Source organism: Citrus sinensis, chromosome 2 (assembly GCF_022201045.2).
Source record: "Citrus sinensis cultivar Valencia sweet orange chromosome 2, DVS_A1.0, whole genome shotgun sequence".
Lineage (NCBI taxonomy): Eukaryota > Viridiplantae > Streptophyta > Magnoliopsida > Sapindales > Rutaceae > Citrus > Citrus sinensis.
This window is the reverse complement of record NC_068557.1, coordinates 25,314,715-25,339,664: the sequence shown is the minus strand read 5'-3', so window position 1 is coordinate 25,339,664 and position 24,950 is coordinate 25,314,715. Positions and strand designations below refer to the sequence as shown.

The following is a 24,950-nucleotide window of genomic DNA, read 5'->3' as shown; positions in this document are numbered from 1 at the left end:
AATTTATTGATGTACTTATGACATTTACTTAAGTATATGTATTTAGTTATGTTATTTACTAGTGTTATATTATATATAATTAATTTTAAAATTGCAACTTATTTATTTGATTTGTGTTAAATAACATACTTCATATTATATTTTATACTTAATGGTAATAGATTTTGAAAGATTTATTAAAAAAAATTATCACAAATTTAAAGGAGAGTTGAAAAGTAATTTTAAATAAAATATGTTATTTAAGTGAAATTGCTTCAAACTCTAAGGGTGGTCACAATTATTTTTCAAAATTTCTCCACCCCTTGAACGGTTAACAATCTGTTTACTATTATTTTTATTTTTTTTTCTTTAGTACAAATATTGTATACCATTAGATTTAATCCAATGGTACACAATTAAAATATTATTGATGCTGTAAAAAAAAATTACAGCATCATAAAGAAATCCCAAGAATAATTATTTTATTTATTGGAGTCTAAATAAAGAATCAAATTATATGATTTTATTGTAATTTTGGGTATTTTATCTTTATATGGAAATCACTTTAGAAAACGCGTTTTTTGTTTTCTTAAAAAGAAAGAAACTTATGATTTAAAAAAAAATTACAATTAACAAGTTACGAAATTTTCCAGGCACGGTCCAAACGCAGTCTTAGCCGCAACTTCGGCATCTTATACACTACACCATCGGGTGACGCAATCGTTATTTTTAACTTTTCGAAATTGAAAAAGGATATTATTATTTTTGCTATTAAAATTTTATTGGCATATTATATCAATGTTAAGATTCGTTAAAAAGTATATTTTACTACTAAAATTTTACGTCGTTATCAATTCACTATCATTCCGTTAACAACGTTAAAAATTTATTTATATCATAAGAGTATCAAAGATATTTTCAGATATAAGAGTAAAATTATTTATTAATTCAATAGATAAATTATCATTTTACTACTAAAATTTTAGGAGAATTATCATTTTATTACCAAATTTTTAAGAGAATTATTATTTTACTACTAAATTTTTAAGAGTAAAATCGACTTTTAACTCAATTTTCGTTAAACATTAATTTTTTCTTAACAGAATAGTAGTGAATTGATAACGACTCAAAATTTTGATAATAAAATATACTTTTTAATAAATCTTAATACTAATATAATATGTCAATAAAATTTTAGTAGTAAAATAATAATTTCCCATTGAAAAATATAGAACGACGGTTGAAGGCTTGAAGCTCTCTTGCGCAGGAAAAAAGGTGAAGAGAGACAGCGGACCCTTCATGCGACGCGCCGCACGCTCATCTCTAGCCACCGGTCTGGATTGTCAGAAGCAGGTGGATACGTTAATGGCGCGTGTGTAGGAAGCGTGGAGCAGTTCCAGACGGCGTCCACGTGGTTGCCATGCGATGCTATGCTGTAAGGTGTTAATATAGCAGCGTTTCGCCAACTGCCAGGGCAACGTTTTCAGTTTCTACATAGCTTTTTTAATCAATAATCATACGGATTTTGTTAAGTTACGGCTGCCGTAACTTACAGCTGCTTAAAAAATATATGAGTCCCACCATTTGTTAAAACAATGATTTTGAAGTAGATGTAAGTTACGGCAGCTGTAACTTAGCAGCTCCCATAATCATACATATATATAAAATTAATAAATAAAGGAAGAATCAGGTGCTTCTGGTCTACAACTACAAGCTTTTTGTTTAAGGTTCATATCATTTCAGGCTTACATTCAGCATATTTTAGGAAGATTTTGGCTGCCGAGAGATATTCTTTGAAGACTTTTTTTTCTCATTCTCTTTTTTAGAAGCTTTGAGAAGTGATTTTTTTTTTCCCCTCTAATCTTTAAGAGTTAGTAATTTCAAGACTTCACGGAAGTATCAATCATTTGTAATATTTGTTCGAAAAAAAAATTATTAATTTTTTACCCCCATTACTAATAAAATGGTTTGTTTAAATCTACATACAGTACTTCCTCTAATCGCAATGATTTTACTTTAGACAAATTTTAATGATCTTGTAATTTGTGGATGCTTTTGCGAACGTATGCATAAATTATCATATGGAATAAATTAAATCTTGATGGGTGATGACCCTATAGTACTAGTAGTTCATTGAATATGTAACATCTGAAATGGTCCATGCAACTCTGGCAGCTCCATAGCTCCATGCCCAATAAAAAAATTGCCCATCATACATATTTTCCTTCCTTTTTTAAACTTTACATTTAGTCGTAAGATTTTGGCATGAGATTGCTTTACGTAATTGTCATTCTATGTGCATATCCTAGTGAATGAAGAAGGCTACATATTCTCTCCTTTTTCTTCTAGCCATAGTATGCCGTCATTGAATGTTAGGCTTTAATTGCCATTACTAACTTATAATTATTTATATGGTTATTTCATAATCATTTTATCAAAACTATTTTTCACATTTATGATAGATAAACTTGGTATTTAAACCACGAAATTTCTATAAACTCTAAGTTATTGCTATTTTACTGTAATCTTCTACGGTATGAAATATGTCTGATTGTAATTTTAAAATGCGGAAAATTTTGAAAAAACACATAAACTGTGCGGTTTAAGAATTTTAAATTTTAATCCTCTCACCACGATTTTAAAATTTTCTCAAAACTTTTCCCATACTTGAAGATTTTAGACCAAAAAACTATTCTCTCTCTCTCTCTCTCTTTATGTATATATATATATATTCACCATCTAATAAAGAACATTGGAATCAATAAAGAACTGATGGATAAGAGTATTGAAACAAATATTGAGAATTCAAGTCAAAATTGATATAATTCCAATGGTCTTTTTTTAATAGAGTAAAATTTCCAAGGGAGATTGAGAAGTCTAGCCTAGTGTAGGAATATTGAATTTTCGACACTAGAAACACTGCCCTTACATTCTTTTCTTAAAAGAAACGGGTCCTACAAGCAAGTTGGGAGCTTTGTTACACGACATATTTGATGAGATTTAAAAAATACCGAGCCATGGAGGACTTCATTTTTGTTTAGGTAAAAACTTTAATTGTCTTCTAATTAAGAAACTTTGCCCACCGAGAATAACAATTTATCTCCCAATTTTGTGTAGCATTCATACAAGCACTTTTTGTAAATATAACTCATTATGCACTTATTCTTAATTAAGTTATATTTCGGTTAAAATATGGTAATTTGATCTTTATTTTTTTTTTAAATTTCCATACCAAATATAACCTAATTCCATAAACCATTCTCTCATTGAATTCGTCAATGGTCATGCATTAAATTGAAGTAAAAATAAATAAAATGTACGGTGGATTATTAATAGAATAATCGAGGTAATAAAATACGGTCCCAAGTCCCAACTTGCTTTAAATATGAATCGAGGTAGTAATTTGACCTTCAATTAAAAATATAAGTACCTAACTAAGGATAATGTGGCGCGTTGCCATTGCTTTGTCACTTTGATGCTCTCATCCAATTCACCTAATATCATTGTCGATTTATTATTAAACAATACCTAAAAGTATTCTTAATAAAATCATTAATTTATTATTTATGTTTATAAACTTCTGTCCTTGATGCAATTTTACAAGCTACTACTTTTTGGTAATCTAGGATGATTGTGAAGGCGATGATTTGGGTAACAAAACTAATCAAATATGTTAAGGATATGACTATTTAAACCCACTAAATTACTCATTAAATTTATTTTTTTTTAAAAAAAATTATGATTAAAATACTCCCAAATTAAATTATAATTATGAACATTAAAATAAAATAAAAAAGAAAAAAAATAAAATCTTTACTCTTTGAGCTCATTTTTATATTTAATATAATTTTGTTAAATTTTAATTATATTTTCGTTAAACCCTGATCGACTAGAGGTATGAATTACAAGTGACAATCTTTTTCTTTCAATTATCTTCCTACGGTCTTCTATTTATTCAAATGGAGCTCATCATCGATTATTGAGTCCTCTGCTCTGATTACAATAGTAATCCTTAAATTTACTGAAAGCTGTAATTATCATTAATCAAAAGCAGATTTTAATTAACAGGTTAAAGTTCTTTTCTGTTTAACTTGGCCAATTAATGGAGCTATATCAAGCTAAGCTGCATCATCATTCACCAATGACAACTTAGCCTAACCACCAGCCACTAGGCATGCTTGATTCTCAACTATCTAACTATTATCACATGCTGAAGTGGCACCTGGGTTGAGGATTCCATTTCAATTGCATTGCCATCTCCATCACTCTTTTAAAAAAAAAAAAAATCAATTAAGGTTTATAAATGAATTTGATAGGTTTAGTGCGTAAAAACACTACTATTATAAAAATTAAGTTTACTAAGAGTTTACTTGATATTTAAGTAGGATTATTAAATAAATTTTAAAATTTTAAAATTTGAAAGTGAGTTTATTTAGTAAATGAGTTTAATGATTGGTTTAATGAGCTCAGATAACTCCACTCATATATTAATTATGCGATTAACGTGGCTAATTAATTGAGCTATCACATTATGTTATTAATATGACCACATCATCAAAACTACCGATCATAACGATAAAATAAGCATGTTATTACTCTATAATTATAGACTTTTAATCTACAAAATATTAGACAAAATTCATTAGAATTTCAACCGATTTTATTTATCGATTCAAATAATTGAAAATTTAAGGAGTAGATTAGTATACGGATGGGGCTCGACTGATTGAAAGTAGATCTACCCGTGAAAATAATTGGTGAAAAAAAATTAACAACAAAATATCACAAAATAAAGTTAATTAGGCCAACGATAATCCTTCACAAAGGTCATGTGACAAACGTCATGATTCACCAAATCAAACGTTTGTCCTCTTCATTTTTTTTTTGCCCGCGTGAAGATAAGATAGGGCAATAATGCAATGCTTGACTCAAACGCCATTGAGATTTTTGGCTAACTGAAATTTTAAACTGACATAATTTATTTTTCGGGGGACTCCACAATCTAATTAATATTAGGTGGAGAAAGGGGGGGACAAAAAACGTAAAATTGTTCACCTAATGGCTTTATGATAAAGTCATTTTGGAGCTTGTGATATCATACATGCACCAATTCATCTTTTCTTGCGAAAGAGACTCACATTCAAGTAATTAACGTTTGGAGCAACTTGTCTTTGCCTTTGCTGTGTTGTGTGTGCGCGCGCGCGTGTATAATCATATATTTTATGTAGAAAAATTAAAAGATTAAATTTAATGTTTCATTATGTCATAAAATATAAAGATAACATCTATTAATTTTTTTTCACTCACAAAATATCAGTTTCTCGAAGCTTATTTATAATCTTAAATATCACTAACAGATATCAAAATTTTAATGGATGACTATGTAACTATTGTTTTTAACAAAACTCAAATTTATTTAATTTGAGAGCATTAACTTTAGTTTGTGTTATGCAAGTAAGTAATTGGATTCCAAATGGCAAAGCCTGCAGCTCAAAAAGTCAAAAGTGACAACACCAGAGCTGTAAATTGTTATTAACTTTTTTAAGAACCAGGTGAATGGAAATCTGGGAGACTGTGAACACTTTAAGAAACAGCTAATCAATCGACTGGAAGGGAGAGCTGCCATTTTCCCCCATTTCCCCTTCACTGTTTTATGTTTTAGGGCCCCGAGGTGTCGTCAAACTTCATTAATGAAAGCCACCTCGATTTCTGTGAATTTTTTTTCTATTTTATTTTATTTTTTCAATTTTCCCTCTCCCCATTTACGGCTATAGCGTGCCAGCCCACGTCCCTTAATTACTACTTATTTTGTTGCCTTTTTAATGTTAAGTCTCACTGTCACTGACATGTAACACATCGCATTTGGGACAATATTTAATCAGGCAATGCCCATATTGAATCTTTAAATATTAAACAATATTATTACATTCGAATATTTACCTTGAGACCAAAAAATAAAAAAGAACAAATATTTACCGTCAACCCAACTCACTTACATTTTCGTAATGATTGAATTTAAGCAATCATCTTTCAACCTATTTTAGTTTTAGCACTCTGCGGACATTATTGGCTGTGAAGGCAAGTAACATTTTTTAAGGGAAAGAGTAAAGCAAACAACTCACTGTCGTCCGAGTCAGCTCCAGCACGAAATGTCTATCTTTGCAATAATAGTAAGTTGATTCCCGGTGGAAAAATTTTTGCATGCTCACGAAAATGGCCACCTTTAGATAAACGAGAATAAATTCTCGTATAGATTTGATCTTCATCTACTCAATTCCTTTGTCGTTTCATAACACTTTCTTGATATAACAGTCTCAATATAAATGTAATCATAGTCATTCTATCAATGTAGTAAATAGATTTACTTATAATTGGTATTCCCTTTATAAAAGAACATTAAATACTTTCCAGCGCTGTGCTGCAGCTCGGATGGCTCCCACGTAAAGGAAAGTCGCCTTAATGAAATGGGATGTGGTGAAGGGATTTAGGCACACCACATTTCTTGATCATCTCATTTTGACTGTTTGAAATTGAGGTGTTGTAACTTTTAAACTATAGTTATTGTAGAAAAAAAAATTGTAATTATAAAATAAAAATTAATAGTATATAGTAAATATAATTTTTTAATAATAATTTTGATAAAATTATTAAAGATATAATAGATTTTTCATCATATAAATGAAAAATCATATCAAGATAACTTATAAGTTACAACAGTTAGTGTTTACCAAACACTTTAGTGCTGTATCTTTTAAGGTACAGTTGTCCAACCTCAATCTCAAACGCACACATAGAGAGAGAGAGAACAAAATCAGTCCCATAATACAAAAATTTACGCGAAAAAATTTTAGATGGCCGACAAGAAAAAAAAATCACTATTTAAAAATTTATTACAATCACTCTTATACTTTCATCACACCTAAAAATTCTAATAACACTCTATCTTTTTCTCACACCTATAATTTTATCAACACTCATTCTCGCAATAAATCTACCGTTCCTCTCACATTAGAAACTGATTGTTGTGTTATACAAATAAGTAAACTCAACTTCTACATATAGTACTACTTTCTTGTATAGGTTGTATACCTCCTTGCATAAGTTAAGTTTCAGAGACAAAAATAATTATTCCTTAAATATAAATTCTTCTAAAGAAGAAAAAAAAAATCTTATCTAAAATGTGATATATTTCCTAACAATACAATTCAAACTACTAATTTTACTGTCATGGCCCAATTACCGCCCTAGAACAAAATAATAATAAAATACAGACCTAACTTTGTCAACAAGGTGTAATATCAACGTCATATGTTTTCGGAACTATCATTGAATACCTAAAAACATTGATTCAATTTCAGTACATTGCGAGGGAGAAAAGCCAAGTCCTTGTTTTGGATTAAAAACTCAGATGAAAATAACATCTTGGAATCACATAAAATTTTTGTCAACCAACCAATCAAAAAATCGACCCACTAGCGGTGGTGGAGCTGTGGAGACCACCTCGGTTTTAAATTTAACCTTTTGCCGAAATTCGTCAAAGATTTTAAAGAAAAAAAAAATCTCAAAATAGGACAAATAAATATTCATAGGATACTTTAATTTCTTAAGATGACGATAATCGTGATAATGATGTGATGATAAAAGATATCATTAACTTGTAAAGAATGGACACAACCATCCTCTAATCCTTTTTATTCCGAGAATAAAGAAGAAATACAAATTGAAGACCAACTAGCATTTGGTGGGACTTTGTTTTAAAGTTGAAATTTGAAAGTTCGATAGCAAATGTGATTATTCTTTTAAGATTTTTTAAAGCAATTCAATGTGATTGGTCGGTTAGTGTTAATTAAGGTATCGTGATTAACTGATTATACGTTGTTACCTTTGTTACATTATCACACTTATCTTTGGGATTATTTTTGAAAAGTTTAAAAGTGATTTTTTTTATAATTAAAAGTTGATTTTGGTGTTTGTTAAATTTTTTAAAAGATTACTGTTGACAAATCACTTCATTTTAAATCATATTTTGAAAAGAAGAAAAAAAAATAACTTTTCAACATTTGATTTTAAAAATTATTTTTATAATTAATACAATTCCATATATGTTCTCATATATATTATAAAAATTCAAATTTATCCTTATTAATTAGGAAATAAGATCATCAAATTTAAAGAAATTATTATTATCAATTATATTGAGATAACAAAGTAAAAAATAAAATTAATAAATATTTATTTTAGTTATCAATTATTATATATACACAATTAAAAATATTTAATATAAGTGCTTATAAATCTTTAAATAAATTTTATTCAATATTATGTAAAATTCAATTATTTATACTTTTACAGCAGTTTAATACTAATAAGGTTAGCTAATTTCATATTAGGATGAGTCCGATCGGATTTCAAATAATTCGGATTGAAAAAAATATCATTTGATTCCAATCCGAACCTCAATTTTGATCCGATCTGATTCGAAATTGCGTGGATCAGATTAATATTCCTGTAAGTTTGGATTCAGATTGGTTCAAATTGAATTCAGATTTAGGACCTTTTTGACAATTTTCACGAGAAATTTATGAAATCTATAATTAATGAGAACAAAAATCCTTAGAAAATTCCTTCATTGGCTTCATTAGCAGAAGCCCAGGGTGTCAAATCAGCTCATCTTCTTGATCTGCTCATCAGAGGACAAAACTACGTTACAGAATCTGTAAGGTACATTTACCAGAATATCTCTCCGACATCAAGGTCGATATGGTGAGGTTTAAATGCAGTAGTCTGCGAAGATGCGGCTGAGTTCGTTTAGTTTATGTCGTTGGTGGTGTTGGTTTGGTCTTCCGCGGCTTATGCTTGGTTTGTGGTTTCTTGGGTCAAGTCCGTTTCTCGTGGTCGTGGCTGCTGCTAGTTTAGGAAGATGGAATTACGGATTTTCACATTTGTGCTGTGACTTTGCCTTTTATATTTTCTTTCTCTCTCTCTTCTTTTTTTTTTTTTTTTTTTTCGGTAGTGGCACTACCGTTATTGCAGCTATGAATTCGAGTAGATTATTTGGATCGATCCAAATCCAAATCTAATCTAATAGGATGTTACAAATCATATCTGATTTGATTTGATTTGAAGCCAAATTCAAATTCAATATGAATTTATACGGATTGGATCTGATCAGATCGAATCTATCTGAATCTGATTCTATACCCAGTCTTAAATTATAAGATTTACTAAACATATATCATTGTTTTTAAAATTCACAATATTTTTAAAAATAAATTTTACTAAAAGTTAACTAATTCTTTTTATGATTGATTATTTATATAGGATAACTAATAATAATTATTTTAAAAACTACGTCATTACCAAACCAGCACTCAATGTGATTGATCTGTAAGTGTTAATTTAGATATCATGATTAATTGATTGTACATAGTTAACTTTGTCACACCATTACACTATATTTTATAGTTGATACAACTGTTGATTATAAATTACACGTTGATGTATGCAAGATCTTTTAACCTATTATATAGTTTTGTTTAAAACATTTTAATTTTTTTTACATATGTGGTAAATGTAAAACACCATAATAATATATGCGGAGTGTTATCTGTTTACAATATTAATTCTACAATTTAAAAGTCGCAACAATTTAAGATGAAGTTTTGGGATAATTTCAGATTATTTATTTATTTATATCTACTTTAAATAATGAGTCGGCTGGTCCCAATTTTTCGCAAGCAGTTCAATTCCAAGATATTTGGGCCCAAAGGCAAGTGTTTATATCCTTTCTGTGTCGAGCCCAACAAATTCTGTGGTGTTAGCCACTTGAAGCTACAGGGATTAACAAGATATTGGGAGTAAAATGTAGCCCAAAAATTACTTTAAAAAAAACCTAGTCACTCAACAATAACGCTTATGAAGTAAAATAACAACAACAACAACGATAATAATAATAATAATAATAATAATAATAATAATAATAATAATAATAATAATAATAATAATAATAAAACATCGATTGTACGTTGAATATGAGATAAATTAATAGATATGATTATGTAGACTAATGTTGGTCCAAATTTTTCACCATTTGAGATGAAAATGTTGAACTTAAGGACAATCTTTAACAATGGATGATTGATACATTTGCTCCAATTATTCTTTCGTCATTCGAAGAAAAAAAAAAGGATATAATGGCTTGAGTTGGTAATTATTTAGAGTTTTGGGACCATTGCTGATTGCTACATCAGTAGACCCGTAGATTAGGTTTAAAGCCTTTGTCCCATGCCTAATCCATAAACAAAAGGATAAATTCATTTTGCATCAAGTTTTTGCTATTTAAGAATATATTCATTTCACATCAAGTTTTTACTATTTATTTATGCGAGGCAATCAAAGAAAAAAGTTGAGTACATGCAAAATTTCTTAAACCAACACCTCCTTCAACTTCAATTGTGCGTGTTAGTACATTCTTATTTTTCTTAAAGTTGCAAAGAATTCGAGTCTTTTTATATTTATGAGATAAAATATATATATATATATATATATATAATTCTCATGCTAAAATCATTATTTATCAAAATGATAGGTATATTAGGTGCCTGTTTTAGCTTAATTAAGAAGCATGTTACAGGGATTAAAGAAGAAGAAGAAGCATGTTGTGGAATATCATTATATTTTATTATTACCTCTGTCAAATATGACATTATGTGATACATGGAGATCATGCTAAATAATTTTCGAATCTTCCAAGATTCTTCTGAATTGAAGGATATTGGCATTCTAGCTTATATGTCCGAGAGACTTCCAGAAGGTGAAAATTCAAGTGAAATTTCTAGGCAATTCAGCTTCTAATGGAAAGGAGTGGCAAGTCCTTCCTTGTAAACCAGACGACAAGTCGTCACTCGTTATTAATATTCATTTTTAAAAAGCGAAAGTCATGATAAACATTCAAACCCCTTTCAAAAAATAAGAGGAATTAGAGTACCCCAAAAGTGTTAAGATCTATGAATCTGTCTGTCCATTCCCGGCCCTCTCGTGGGTCTCACGCGGCACAGCCAAATTAAAGAATCAAAAAGGGAATAATAGGCCATGGGTCCGTAAGTTTTATATAATCACAAATAAGGATATAATTTTCAACTTTTTTTATATAGATCTTTTTGTTTCTATATTTTATTTTCATAAAAGTTAGGAGACTAAAGCAAAAAAGAAGAAATAATAATAATAAAATAACTCTACCTCTCTAAGGGATGGCAAAACTAATAAACAAATATAATCCGAATCGAATCTTAATCGAATTGAATCAAAACTCCACTGATTCAAATTTGATTTGTTTATTAAATGAATTACGATATCAAAATTCAGATTTGATTTGTTTATTATATGAAAATTCGCTTTGATTCGTTTAATTTATTTAGTAGAATTAATATATGAATCCAATCGAATATAGATTCGCTTATCTCATAATAAACAAATCCATAACGAATCGAATTGAATATGAATTTGTTTACAAATGCTTTAAATAAATTTGTTACCGATCAGGAGAAAATGACGACGGATCAGACGAAACTATCTCGATGATCAACGATTCAAGACTCGAGTTGAGAGATTTCTAGCTAACAAATAATCGGCGGCAGCAAGTAACACAACCCATGAAAGTGTTCTTTTGTTTCGCGCCCTCCAGCACTTGTGGCTGTGAAGAGGAGGAGGCTTTTGGCTTTGAGCGATGAAGAAGAAGAGGAAGAAGTTGTTCTGAAGAAGAAGAGTTATAAGAGGAAGCTAGTAAATGATTTTGACAGATTTGTGCTGCTGCTGATGATTTGATTGGAGTGACAATGAAAAGCAAGTTACTAAAAGGAGATGATGAGAAGGAAGTGAGTCTGAATCCTGCAAAGACCACCAAAAACACCAAGAATGTGAAGATTGATATTAGAACTTCTCCAAGATAAGCTAAGCGTAAATAAAAAATGAATTGAATTTGTTTGATCTTTTATTACTAGTAAAGGGTGGATAAAAATTAAGTCAAATTATGCCTGCCCTCGCTTATATATTTTGTCTTATTATCATTTATAATTACTGAATTAACTTTTAAGTTTTAAAATTTTTCAAATAAATTTAAGGGTAAAAAATAATTTAATTAATAAATTGCAAACAAATGACCATGCTCAATTCATTTATGTTCCATTTATTAAATGAATCCCAAAAGAATAAACGAATGTCCTTAAACTTAAATTCGGTCCGTTTATTTATCGAATCAAATCGAATTATGAATCAATATTTTCATACCCAAGCTTATTTAGTTTGAATCGAACCAAACTGAATAGAAGAATCTTGATTTAAATTGCCACTTCTCTCTTATAATTTAAACTTGAGTGATTGATCAAATAAAATTATTTGAAAACCATTTGATCAAATTCTTAGAGGCAAATAAAAGTAATTTGAGTTCACAATAGTGTTTGTGTGTGTTAAACAAAGAAGATAACCTGTTTATTAATTTTGTTAAAAAATAATCCAATATAATTATCAATTAGCTTGTAACTGAGTTACCTACTCAACATTGGTAGCGAAGCCACCAAGGGACTTGAAGTGACAGCTATCTCCACATGTCCTAAATTTTCTAAAAATATATGTTTCTGTCATATTCAGTAAAATGTACAAATTTTCTTAAGTGGATTAATTATTTCATTAATTTAAGTTTAATTTTTTTATTAAATATCTCATCTATTTATAATTTTAGCCCAATTATGAAATTTAAATTAAGCCCAAATGTCCAACTTGATAGAATCTAATGAACAAATGCCCAACCGAATAATTTTTTTTAAAAAAAAAAAAACCTAAAGTCGTATTTTAGCTTTTCATAATTTAGGCATTTTGCTGCCTTTCTCTAACAGGCTAAATGCCTTGATTTCTAGCTAAAACTTTGATACGGCAAATGGGGGCATCATTGTTTCTTTGGAGAAGAGTAACATTAAACGAGAACAAAAACAACAGTCTAGAAGTGTAGAACACAAAGATAATTGTAAATGTATCAACTATTGACATATAAATATTGTAGTAAATTTTTTGATATTTTTATGTTTCATTCCTTATTTTCTTTTTATATTGATAAATAGTTTTGTTTCATGGATTCGGTTTTCTGGCTACTCCATTGTTTAACCTAATATGTATGCATATAATGTATGTATGTATGTGTGTGTGTGTGTATATATATATAATATCTTCTCTGTTGATACTTAATTATTTATAATACTATATACTCAAAATTTAATTAGCTCTTAATATAATTGATTTTTAACTAAATTAATTAATAAAACTTTATTATTAAGTAAGAAATACTATTTTACATAGTTAGGATGCATGGTTTGTATTGTGACATAGCAACATGTCATTCGTTGATAATTGTTACAACTTATCACATTAATAAAGTTAACTGATACTATACGTGTGATTAGTTAATGATAAGTGAAACATCAATTAGAATACAAATTGTGAATCCCAATTATACAAATGCGACATTGTTATTATTAAACGGATAATACAAGTATTATACTATTAATTTATTTAAGTAAAATATTTGTTAAAGCTGTATCTTGTTTAATGTGATCGGCAAATTATTTTCATAGTTTATCACTAATATTATCATTAGATTTTGTAGAAAATCCATTCGCAATGACAATATTTATTCGAGAACTTATTTTCCAAACTTTTCATGCGTATAACAGTGAAGTAATTGATAACAGACGTTTGTACGGATCCAACAACATAGACCAGTGTAAAATAAATGTAAACCATATCATTATAAGTAATTTTCTAAAATATAGAGAGCTACATGCAATTACTGCGTCGGGCCGGCAAGAGTCAAACAATGTGATGGCAGCACCGCAGCTGTCACGCTCGCGAAAGTCCAACCCCAGTTTTGACAATTTCAACGTAAGACTACAAAGGAGAAAAAATGAAAAAGAAAAAAAAGGTTCAATTTCGGATTACAATAAAGAATTAATTAATTAATTAATTGTATAAAATAACTGAACTACTTTCATACTTGTAAGTTGTTTGTTAACCAACCGGCGCCATTTCTTTCCATTACAGCGTCCCTCTCATTTTCACTTCTCTCTCAATTTTCTCTTGTATTAAGAAACAACGTGAACAAGTGAGTCTGGTTTTGCTTCATATTTACTTGCATTTTTTTTTTTTTTTAGCTTTTCCTTCACTACTTGACTTAATTTATTTTCAAGTTTTATACTTGTATAAAAGTTCCGTTTCTTGTTTTTATATGTTGGTTACATAGTATTTATCGGCATTTTTCTTTTTCTTTTTTTCCCTCATCTGGGTTCATTTTGTTGATCAGTTTTGGTAAAATTTTGGCATAAACTGCCCTGCATATTCATCATCATCAATGGCTTGGGGATGGCTCCGATCAGTCTGTTCTTCTGCCGGCCTCCGTGGTTTCTTCCAGGTCAGCAAGTTCTACAAGATTGTACATTTTTTGTTCCTTTTCTCATTCAAAAGTATATGGTTTTGGGATTTATTTGTCGGATGAAATGGGTTATTAGATGCTTCGATACTGATGATTTGTCTAAGGAGTCCATGTTTGACCAGTCCCAGATCAGAAAATTTATAAAATTAAGAATGTTGTCGATGTATTTGTGGCCTGTTTATTGCGTTCAAATTGTTTCTGCAGGGAATAATTATTTGATTAAATAAAGTTGCTTTGCATGGTAACGCATTTATGCATGTGGTCTTACATGTGCCATAAGTAATTATAATTTAATCACCGTATGATCAAGTTTTTTGTGTCTTTATGGGGTAGTTAATTATTGTCTTGGGGTGTTGTTTGGTGTTGTTTCGGTGGCATTGAGTAGCGTGGGGAAATGAGGGAGATTGATCTTGGTGCACACACTATTAAATCTCATGGAGCCAGAGTTGCGAGAAATCACTTGCATGATTGGATTATATTGTTGCTGCTGGCTGTGATTGAGGTTGTTCTGTATGTAATTCATCCATTTTATCGCTTTGTGGGAGAGGATATGATGACAGACTTGAAGTATCCCTTCAAAGACAACACAGTGCCCATCTGGGCTGTGCCTGTAAGTTTTCATTTCTTGTATGTGCTTTTAATCAATTGCTGCTTTTACCGTATTATTCAGTTGTAAACAAAACAACATTACAAGTATACCAAAGAAAAGAACGGAGGCTTAAGAGAGATAGAAGGAGCATAATAAGCTTCAAGGCCATTTTATGTCTTTTCGTCCATGTGCATTCGTTATCCTCAAGTGGCTAATACGCCTGTCCATTTATGCCTATTTCACTTTGTTTTTGGAAGCCTGCTTTGTGGCTACTGGCACTTGAAGTTCTTCTGGTCATAGTACTCGCTGGAAGAGTTATGTATTGAACTTTTGTTTTTCACCATTGATGGGCAGATGTATGCAGTTTTGTTGCCCATAGCCATTTTCCTTCTCTGCTATCTTAGAAGGAGAGACGTTTATGATTTGCACCACGGCATTCTAGGTAATTACATTTTGCAATCATTTTATATATGATCAGCTCAGTGTATAAACCGGTGCTTATTAACTGTCCATTAAATTTTATATGGTCAACTGTATCAGGGCTCTTATATGCTGTGTTGATTACTGGGGTTATTACTGATGCAATAAAAAATGCAACTGGTAGGCCTCGACCCAACTTCTTCTGGCGTTGCTTTCCCGATGGAGTTCCGGTACATATGCCTTCAACATTTTTAACTGTTACATGTTTTAATACTAAGATTGCAGGTTTTGGTTTTTAGATAGGTGACACTTCATTTCTGATCCTTTTACTTGCCATTTGTTTCCAGAATTATGGTGGGCATTGGGGAGATGTGGTATGTCATGGTAAGGACAGTGAAGTTAGGGAAGGACACAAGAGTTTTCCAAGTGGTCACACTTCATGTAAGCAAATTCCCTGCTGTTTACATAGTGTGGTGAAACATATTGATGTTGTCAGTAGTGATATAAGAGAATCGCTGTTTCATGATCACCTCATTGCTTCATAGTACCGACCGAACCACGTAGTTAATATCTAATGGAGACTACTCTGCAGGGTCCTTTGCAGGATTAGGTTTCCTCTCACTGTACTTATCCGGAAAAATTAAAGCATTTGATGGCAGAGGGCATGTGGCGAAGCTCTGCATTGTTCTTCTTCCTCTACTCGTTGCATCTCTCGTTGGCGTTTCTCGAGTTTCTGACTATTGGCACCATTGGCAAGATGTATTTGCTGGTGGCATGATAGGTCTGTTTTGAACTCCATTGTTACATACGACTAAAACTATAATCAATATGCATTGAACCTAGGAAGTTAATAACTTTCTGCATGTTTTACTTCATACAGGGCTCGTTGTGGCCACTTTGTGCTATCTGCAATTCTTCCCACCCCCACATTATGACGATGGTAAAATTTATCTTCATACCTTTCATATTTCAAGCTAATCTTTGGATTGATATACATAAGCCCTCTTAATGGAGATTTCAGCACAAATAGTCATCATAGGCAGAATGTAATGCATCTTGTTGAATTAATCATTCTGTCTTCGCTTAATTTTGTGAACTTCAGGATGGGGACCTTATGCATATTTCAGAGCAAGGGAGGAGTCACATAGCAACAACATGGGGCATTCCAGGAATTCAGTGAATGCACTTGAGATGGAGATTCATTCTGTTAATCAACGAACAGAACCAAATGGTGACGCATTTTTGCCAGTATATGCGAACAGCCCTCCAAGCTCAACATTGGATGAAATGGAGTCAGGAAGGAGATGAAACCTACGCATCTTCAGTTTTGCCTTTGCTTCACATTCTTTATTACTTGTAGCTTTATGTACATATATGTTCCCTAATTTGCTATTTTGAATGTATACTAATTTTCTTTTTTGGGTTAAATAATAAAATATGCTTAGGCTTTTAGCAAGTCGTTGGCCTTCCTGGTCGAGCCGTCCCCACTTGAATCTCTACTTGTGAAATTAGTCAAGTTAATTAAAGATATTAATAAGTTTAAGGATAAGCCTTCCCTAGATGGATCAATAATTTTATATATGCAAGCTCTCTGATTGATAGACCAACCCGTGCAGGCTTGCATTAGCTTAATAGTGCCCCGGATTTCAACCACTTGTTTGAATAGAAAACTCACTAATGTAATTTTTCAACTTGCTACTGCAAGCATAAACGTTTCCTAAGCGTCTTTATTATGAACACGACTTACAATTATTAATGATTTTCAGAATCTGAGATCCCAAATTAGAGAAGTGGGCAGTTGTTTCATTTACCCATTTAAAATAATTAATTTATCTCTGTTTCTAATCCGCACGGATGCGACGTTGCCACGTTCCACTTTTTCTCAAAGTTCATCATGCGTTATAGATCATTGAATCTTGCGAGATAAAAGAACAAAAGAGATAATGCCATGGACAAGCAAAGAATATTGAAAAAGAAAGAATGGAGTTTTGACAAGGGGATCAAAGATTTTGATGAATCAAAATCGATAGTGCGTTCGGAGGGTCAAAATTACATAATTAAGTCGAATTTAGGGAGTAAATAATGATTAGATTATAGAATTTAATCATCCAATTATCAAATTCAAAAGGCTGTGTTGCTTTCTGTAGATGGAAATTAAAATCTCCTCTACCTATTGCACGTTGCAAAAGATGTCTTTATATTTCAACCACAAATACATGCATTCACTACTTAAAAATGTTTTTGAGTAAGCTATTAAAATATTTCAATTGAGTGTTCCCATAAAAGTATTTAGCGGGACCTTTTTTAGCAGATTCAAAAATCTGAAGCCCATTTCATCTAATTTGGTATTGAACTTGGGACCCAAAAAAAGAAAAAGGAAAAAAAGAAAAGAAAATAAATATTTAAAATCAAAATGACATTTTTCTTTTATGAAAACAACCACTCAAAGAGGCTCGAGGGCACAAATTTCATTCACTTCACATTACAATATGAATTTGGTGAAGTGGATTACTTTTTTAAATTACTATACGATACCACTTTATTGAAAAAAATTTGAAATTTTGTCCACTTCCTTTTCATAATTATCCTTTATATTTTTGTCGGCATAAATAAAAAATAAAAAACAAAAAATATAAAATAAGAACTTCACGCGCTCTTTTTACAAGCTAATTTATAAAAAATCGGAGTTTGTTACCTTACACAGCATTTAGAAGGTACAGTCCCCAGCTTCCCTCACAGTCACAGATGGAGTAATGAGCTCACTTGGACCCACTTCTAATCACTTGTTTTTGCTGGGGCTATAAAAATCTCCTCTTCCGCACAGCAAAAGCAAAAACATTCTCGCTTTTACTTGTTTTTCAGAAATCCAAAAGAGGTCAGCTGGTTCAGAGGTCAGTTCATTTTCCAAATTAAATAAACTCTGTAACTCTTTAATCTATTGTATTTATTTTTGGCAATTAATCTTCATTTTGAATCTGTTCGTTCTCTGCTCGTTTATGCACATTGCAGTGGTATCGTTTCGAATTCTTTCTTTCATTTTTCATTTTTTTTATTTGAATTTTTTTAAAGACATTATTCGTTTGGTTCTCGAGGAAACGGCGGACAGTAAAGAAAATAAAAGAAAAAAGTGAATTCTTCGTTTTCTGTTGCTTTGTTTCTAAGAGCAACAGCAGATCATGTGCGTCTATGAATTATATAGTATTTGTGCGTATTTTGTTTTTTTTAACATGCTGTTTGCTTCCTGAGAAAGTGAAGGGAAAAGGAAAAAAAAAATATAAACTCCTATGGCTTTCTGCTCACAATTGATTTGGCAGATGTTGACTTATAGGTCGAAACTGAGGTTTGTTGCCTGCAATAACACTGTCTGATAATGAAAACTTGTTTAACATATGGAAAATTTGTTTTGCTCGAGTTGTTTGTTTCTGTATATGTATTCACTTCTATTTTGATTTGTGTTTTAAATTTTTGTGAATGTTCAAGTGGTTGGTTGCGGCAAAATTTTAAATCTTTCTATCAGCTTAAATTGTGTGTCAGATTGGTAGAAAGCTGAGAGATAGTTTTTCCATATGTAGAAATCTCATTGCGTATGGGACAAGTATCTAATCTGTTAGTTTTCCATGACAAGCGGCTAAATATTCTTAAATGAATGGAGTACCCTAAATCGATTGTGTACCTCTGGAATTTGAATCAATTTCCTGCAAAGTTACCTATATCTTGGACTATGGGAACGGTTCACATGATAAAACTGCTTTTTCCAAATGATTTCACATATATATGTGTGTTTTGGGGCTGTTACATGCTGTAATGTTTCCCATCTTTTTCGAAGCTAAAGGTTTTCCTTCTGCTAGTTAAATGATATAAATCCTTGGTAGAGGTCTGTGAAATCTGGTTGTGCATTCTTTTAACATGATTTAGATTTGGAAAGGTGTTGTATTATTAAGCAAACTACAGTCTGTAGTGAGGGGGAACTGAAGAAATCCTGTAAAATCCATGACAGATCATGATAAATTTCCATAGTGGAGTACAATTTGGGGCCTCTTGGCTTATATAGGATTTGGACATTGGCATTATAATTAGCAGTGGATGAATGTCCCTTTTATGAGTACTTGTATTCCTATCTTTTCATGGGATGTTGTGACCTTTTAGTTAGATCATGCTGTAGGTCTCAGCCTTCTAAATAGACTGTGTGGTTATGGGGTTTGCTCCGCAGGAAACAAGTCCAGCTCACTTACACAGTATAGGTTTTCTTTAGTTTCTGCTCTATTTTGCTGCATTAGTTTTATATCACTAAATTACTATTATCATAATCAATGTATGGGAAAGAGTTTGAAGAAGGATTTAAAGGTTCTGGTTGAGCTTAAGTGTCTTGTTGTCCATATATGATTTCAATTATTTTCTCTTGGTTTTAGAAGCAATTTTTAATTCAGTGGAAACTGAAAAATGTCCCTTTTTTATTTATATATATTTTTTAATTGTTATAAATGCTTATTACGCTTAATATATTTTCTGTTTTTCACATATCTTAAAATATATACGAGTTAAATGGCCTGGTTCACTGCGTGTTCATTGCTTTTTTTTTTTTTAAATGAATTATGTTATTTTGAACTTTTTGATATCCAGCTTCAGCTTCTTGAAGAATATTAATCGTGTAATGCTTTTCTTTTTCCCTCCTGCAGATTAGTGAAAAATGCCTGAGATTCAGTTGGGTGCACATACTGTAAGATCCCATGGACTTAAAGTTCTAAAGCTACACATGCACGACTGGCTGATTCTCTTGCTTCTTGGTGTAATAGAGATCATTTTGAATGTCATAGAACCATTTCACCGCTTTGTTGGAGAGGATATGATGACAGATTTGAGATACCCTATGAAAGACAATACCGTTCCCTTTTGGGCTGTTCCAGTATGTTTTGGCCCAGAGAAATTAATATAAGAATCATTCTTCATCTGAAGATTTCATGATATTCACTGCTTTGATAACACTGAAAATTCATGACGTTGTTTCATTTGTTCTTACAGTTGATTGCAATATTGCTCCCTTTTATTGTCGTGCATGTCTATTATTTCATCAGACGTGATGTATATGATCTGCACCATGCCATACTAGGTATATCTTTTTGTTTTGTTGTTTTAATAAGTCCCTCACCTGCCATTTTGATTGTGTTGACCTATGGCAATTATGCTTAAAGGGTTGTGATGCATATTCAGGCCTTCTATATTCTGTGCTCATTACTGGTGTTATAACTGATGCAATTAAAGATGCTGTTGGTCGTCCTCGCCCAGATTTCTTTTGGCGGTGTTTTCCTGATGGTAAAGGGGTGAGTTCTTCCAGTGCTTCAACTTTGCTGATTTTCGTTTGGGATTGTTGAATTTGATTCATATAAACATTTTTTTCATCGTTGTTCGTTCTAACTCAATTTATAACTATTGCATGTCACAATCAGGTCTTTGATAATGTAACAAGGAACGTCGTGTGTACTGGGCAAAATCATGTTATTAAGGAAGGGCACAAAAGTTTCCCAAGTGGACATACTTCGTGTAAGCACTCTAATTACTTCTGTGTGATATATTATGTTACTTCTTTGGCTCCTCATTTTGGATGTAGTTTATGTTCCGGCCGACTGTTGATTATAAGATCTCTCTTTGCTTCTAACTAGCTATATATTTTCCTTGATATCTGTGATTGTGACAGTCTGTTCTCTTTGTATATCACCAACAGTGTCTCAGATGCCAAAACACCCCATATTAATGTAACATGCCATATTAGATTTATGAAATATAGAAAATCCCTATAAAGTTTGTGCAAATTTTCTGGTATTGGAATGATCAAAATTAAAATTCACTCTTATATTGAGATTGCTGGAAAAAATACCAAAGTTATTGCTGAGATTAGTATCTGATTCTTATTGCTTATGGGCATATTGCTGTGTATCACTCTGTGTGAACATGTGCATTTAGTTTATGGGAAGGGATTTGCTTACTTGTTATTGTTTTCCCACTTGCAATTATGAGCCTTCAGTTTCTTATAACAGCAAGAGAAGCGACTTATAGGAATTCTGGTTGTAAATATGCAGGGTCTTTTGCTGGTCTTGGTTTTCTTTCATTGTACTTGTCAGGAAAAATCAGGGTATTTGATCGTAGAGGCCATGTTGCAAAGCTCTGTATTGTTTTCCTACCATTTCTTCTAGCTGCTCTGATAGGAGTTTCTCGAGTTGATGACTATTGGCATCATTGGCAAGATGTCTTTGGTGGAGCTATCATAGGTCCGTTTGTTGACCACTTTCTTTTGTCTTTTTTAATAATTGCATAGAGTAAAATTCAGGGCTTCTACCGCTGCCTAGTGGGAATACGTCTAAACTACTTCTCACATTGAATTATTTGCTTTTTTTTTTTTTTCCATTTTATTACAGGGACAATTGTTTCTTTCTTTTGTTACTTGCAATTCTTTCCACCTCCATATGATACAGATGGTATGTCTCTAACTCTTTACTTTATGGTTGTATGCTGTTCAGTATTGTTTTCTCTTCCTACTGCCTCCATAAATACTCAATTATGTATTCAATGGTATTGTATGGATTGGAAGGTAAGGCAAGGTGTTGGATCAGTCTCCTTCACCCAACAAATATTTGTATTTTGAATATATAGGGTCAGAAACCTGTAAATCACAGAATCACTGTAACCTTGGCTGGTGGGAATTTTGTTGGTACTCAGGAAGATATTAGATGGTCTTTATGTTTCCTTTCAGACATGTTGTCTGTCTATTGATAAGCAAACAATTAATTTTCTTTTTATTAAGCAGCATATGAGCAAGCCCTTGCAGCTTCATTGATAATTTATGACCAGTGCCTATGTCCTCTCCAGCTTTCTCCTCTTTTGTGCCTGGCATTTGGAATTTCACGATGTTTTCTCACTGATGGAATTCAAGCCAAAGCTTTTGATTAAATTAATTGATTAGCAGGAGTATAAAGTTTTAGGCTTGGACATTGCACCCAAAAATGGTTTTTTTTTTTTTCATATTTTTGCCTACTAGCACTTCTCAAATCACTTGAGAGAATTTTCTTTCTGGTGCTTGTTACTTGCATAGTCTTGACATCCTTGTGTATCAGGGAGTTAGGCTTGGACATTGCACCCAAAAATGGTTTTCTTGATATTTTTCTGTACTACCCCTTCTCAAATCACTTGAGAGAATTCTCTTCTGTGCTTCTTACTAGCATAGTCTTGACATTCTTGGCTATCAGAATTTATGTATTTATTGGCCGTTTTTCTCATTATTATTGACTGTCTAATCCTATTGGGCATTAGTAGTTTGAACCTTTGTTTATGACCTGCAGGCTGGGGGCCTCATGCATATTTTCAGATGTTGGCAGATTCTCGAAATGACCAGGAATCTAACAACGCCAACTGTCTCAGTGTCCAACCATCAGAGCCCGAGAATGTTTATGCCGAACCTCAACGTCATATTGAAATATCAAGATCCAATACTCGTGACGGTAGTCTGATGCTCGATGAAATGGAAAGCCAAAGGAGACCTTGCATCAGCTGCTGACTGTAGAGAAGAGTATACAATTACTAGATGTCCAGATGTCCATAGTGTAAGATAAGTAGAATATACGCCTTTACTAGCACATGCGTGATCGAGTTTTTGCATGAACAAAGTTTGAACAACGCATCTCATCTGTTAGAAGATTCATTCGAGCTTCTTACTTTGCACATTGTTTGCAACGCATGCTTTTTTTATTTTTTGGGGGATTCTTTTTCTAATTCTTGTTATTTTTTTGGCTGTGATGCGAGTGAGATATGATGTAGTAGGACCTATTCTACCACCTGAAAATAGCCTACCCTCTTGAATAAACCAGAATTCACAACTTAACTTCGGTACGGTTAAAGTGCTATTTCAAATTTTCAATCATTTGATGCATGGTTTAAGTAGGTCGGTTTTATTGATTTTAAAGGATTAGATGAAATGCACATATTAAATTAAATTCACATATGTCGATTGTCGTTTGATTTGTACACTTTTGAATTTGGATTGTAATATATGGTTAGATTGCGTAGGATTGAAAATTATGCAATTTTCCACATGTTGTAGTGGATTATATAATGTGATAAAGCTTACTGATTTTTAATTGGCAAACACATTCTTTGACATTTGTTTCTTTCATGCACGAGTATGGGTGAACCAACAAGGAGTGTCTGGATTTAATGCTATTACAGGGGCTGAAAATATTTGCTTTGTGGAATTCTCAATCTCAAGGCCCACTTAATTTTTTATTCATATGCGGACGAGGACGTAATACCCAGCTTTTGTGGACATGTCCTTTTGGAGTGACTTGCTTGGAAGATACGTCGAAGGATCCTTTCATTATTTAACTCAATGGAGTCAAGTGTTTTCTTTCAATTACTTGAGATCAATCTTGCTGCCATTCGAATCTATTAATTCTTGATCTGTGATCATGCCCGTTTGAAATATCATTAATCATGTTAAATTGTGTGTGAAAATTTTTCAAATTGACGGACGTAATGAGTAACTGTATACGTTGATATGATAAGGGGTGGTGATATTTCCCCGCGCTTATTTTCTGTAATCACGACCCAGCTTCTGGCTTGTAGTTAGAATTTTACCCATCAAGTAACTCGAATAAGATGGCTATCTTGGTTTTTATCACATTCAATTATGTGTTGTGTTGGACTCTTGCCCTGCTCGCAAAATCTTCATTGCCTGTTTTGGGATGTTAATAAAGAACATACGTGTCATTTGCAGTTTCAATTACTTAAAGTTGGTTGAGTCTTCGTTTAGAATATGACTTTAATCTTCTTTTATAATAGAACTCCTTTTTGAGTCATCCTTCTTTTCCGATACTTTTTGTTATTCTTGTTGCAAAAGTTGTATTATATATTTGTTTTCTATTTAGTCCAACAACTTGAATGAGAATCATCATAATTCAGTCCAACTGCTTTTCTATTTACTTTATGGTATCAGAGCAGCGCATTCCTCTTCCCCGTTAGTTTTTTTTTCCCTTTCTTCCTCAAACAGTGACTATGGCCACTACAGACGAAATTCCAACCACTCCAGTACACTCCACTGCTCTCAACCCTAACAACTTTCATCTCATTACAATCAATATTTCTGCACAGGCTCCTCTCAAACTCACCTCCACCAACTACCTCTCATGGAAGCTTCAATTTGAAACTCTCTTCATCGGCTATGATCTCCTTGGATACATTGATGGCTCAAAACCTTGTCCGCCAAAAACACTCACTGCAAACAACTCTACAGTACCAAATCCAGCCTACAATGTCTGGGTTCGACAAGATCAACTAATCCTTAATGCCCTCATCGGTTCTCTGTCTCCTACAATTATCTCCTTCATTGCCAGAGCCACCACATCTCGTGAAGCATGGACTATTCTTTCCAATACATATGCTAAACCTTCTCGAGGCCGCATCAAGCAAGTAAAAAACCGTCTCAAAAATCACACCAAAGGT

At 32.0% G+C, this 24,950-nt stretch overlaps 2 protein-coding genes across 3 annotated transcripts; both read left to right on the top strand.

The window, feature by feature from the left end:
- Nucleotides 1-13,966: 13,966 nt before the first annotated feature.
- Nucleotides 13,967-16,920, top strand: LOC102609919 (lipid phosphate phosphatase 2-like). Of its 2 annotated transcripts, none has more exons than XM_006468696.4 (9): nucleotides 13,967-14,128; nucleotides 14,327-14,434; nucleotides 14,841-15,065; nucleotides 15,399-15,486; nucleotides 15,585-15,694; nucleotides 15,812-15,905; nucleotides 16,057-16,245; nucleotides 16,345-16,404; nucleotides 16,567-16,920. In XM_006468696.4, exons 2-9 carry the CDS (start codon nucleotides 14,375-14,377, stop codon nucleotides 16,770-16,772), a joined length of 1,032 nt encoding a protein of 343 aa, XP_006468759.1. In that variant the 5' UTR covers nucleotides 13,967-14,128; nucleotides 14,327-14,374; the 3' UTR covers nucleotides 16,773-16,920. The 2 variants fall into 2 exon arrangements, with proteins under 2 accessions (XP_006468759.1, XP_052287825.1); XM_052431865.1 differs by having other exon boundaries at nucleotides 14,031-14,128; nucleotides 14,400-14,434.
- Nucleotides 16,921-18,178: 1,258 nt separating this feature from the next.
- Nucleotides 18,179-23,370, top strand: LOC102610220 (lipid phosphate phosphatase 2-like). Its single transcript, XM_006468697.4, has 8 exons — nucleotides 18,179-18,355; nucleotides 20,141-20,367; nucleotides 20,484-20,571; nucleotides 20,673-20,782; nucleotides 20,909-21,002; nucleotides 21,539-21,727; nucleotides 21,875-21,934; nucleotides 22,796-23,370. Exons 2-8 carry the CDS (start codon nucleotides 20,152-20,154, stop codon nucleotides 23,008-23,010), a joined length of 972 nt encoding a protein of 323 aa, XP_006468760.1. The 5' UTR covers nucleotides 18,179-18,355; nucleotides 20,141-20,151; the 3' UTR covers nucleotides 23,011-23,370.
- Nucleotides 23,371-24,950: the final 1,580 nt, after the last annotated feature.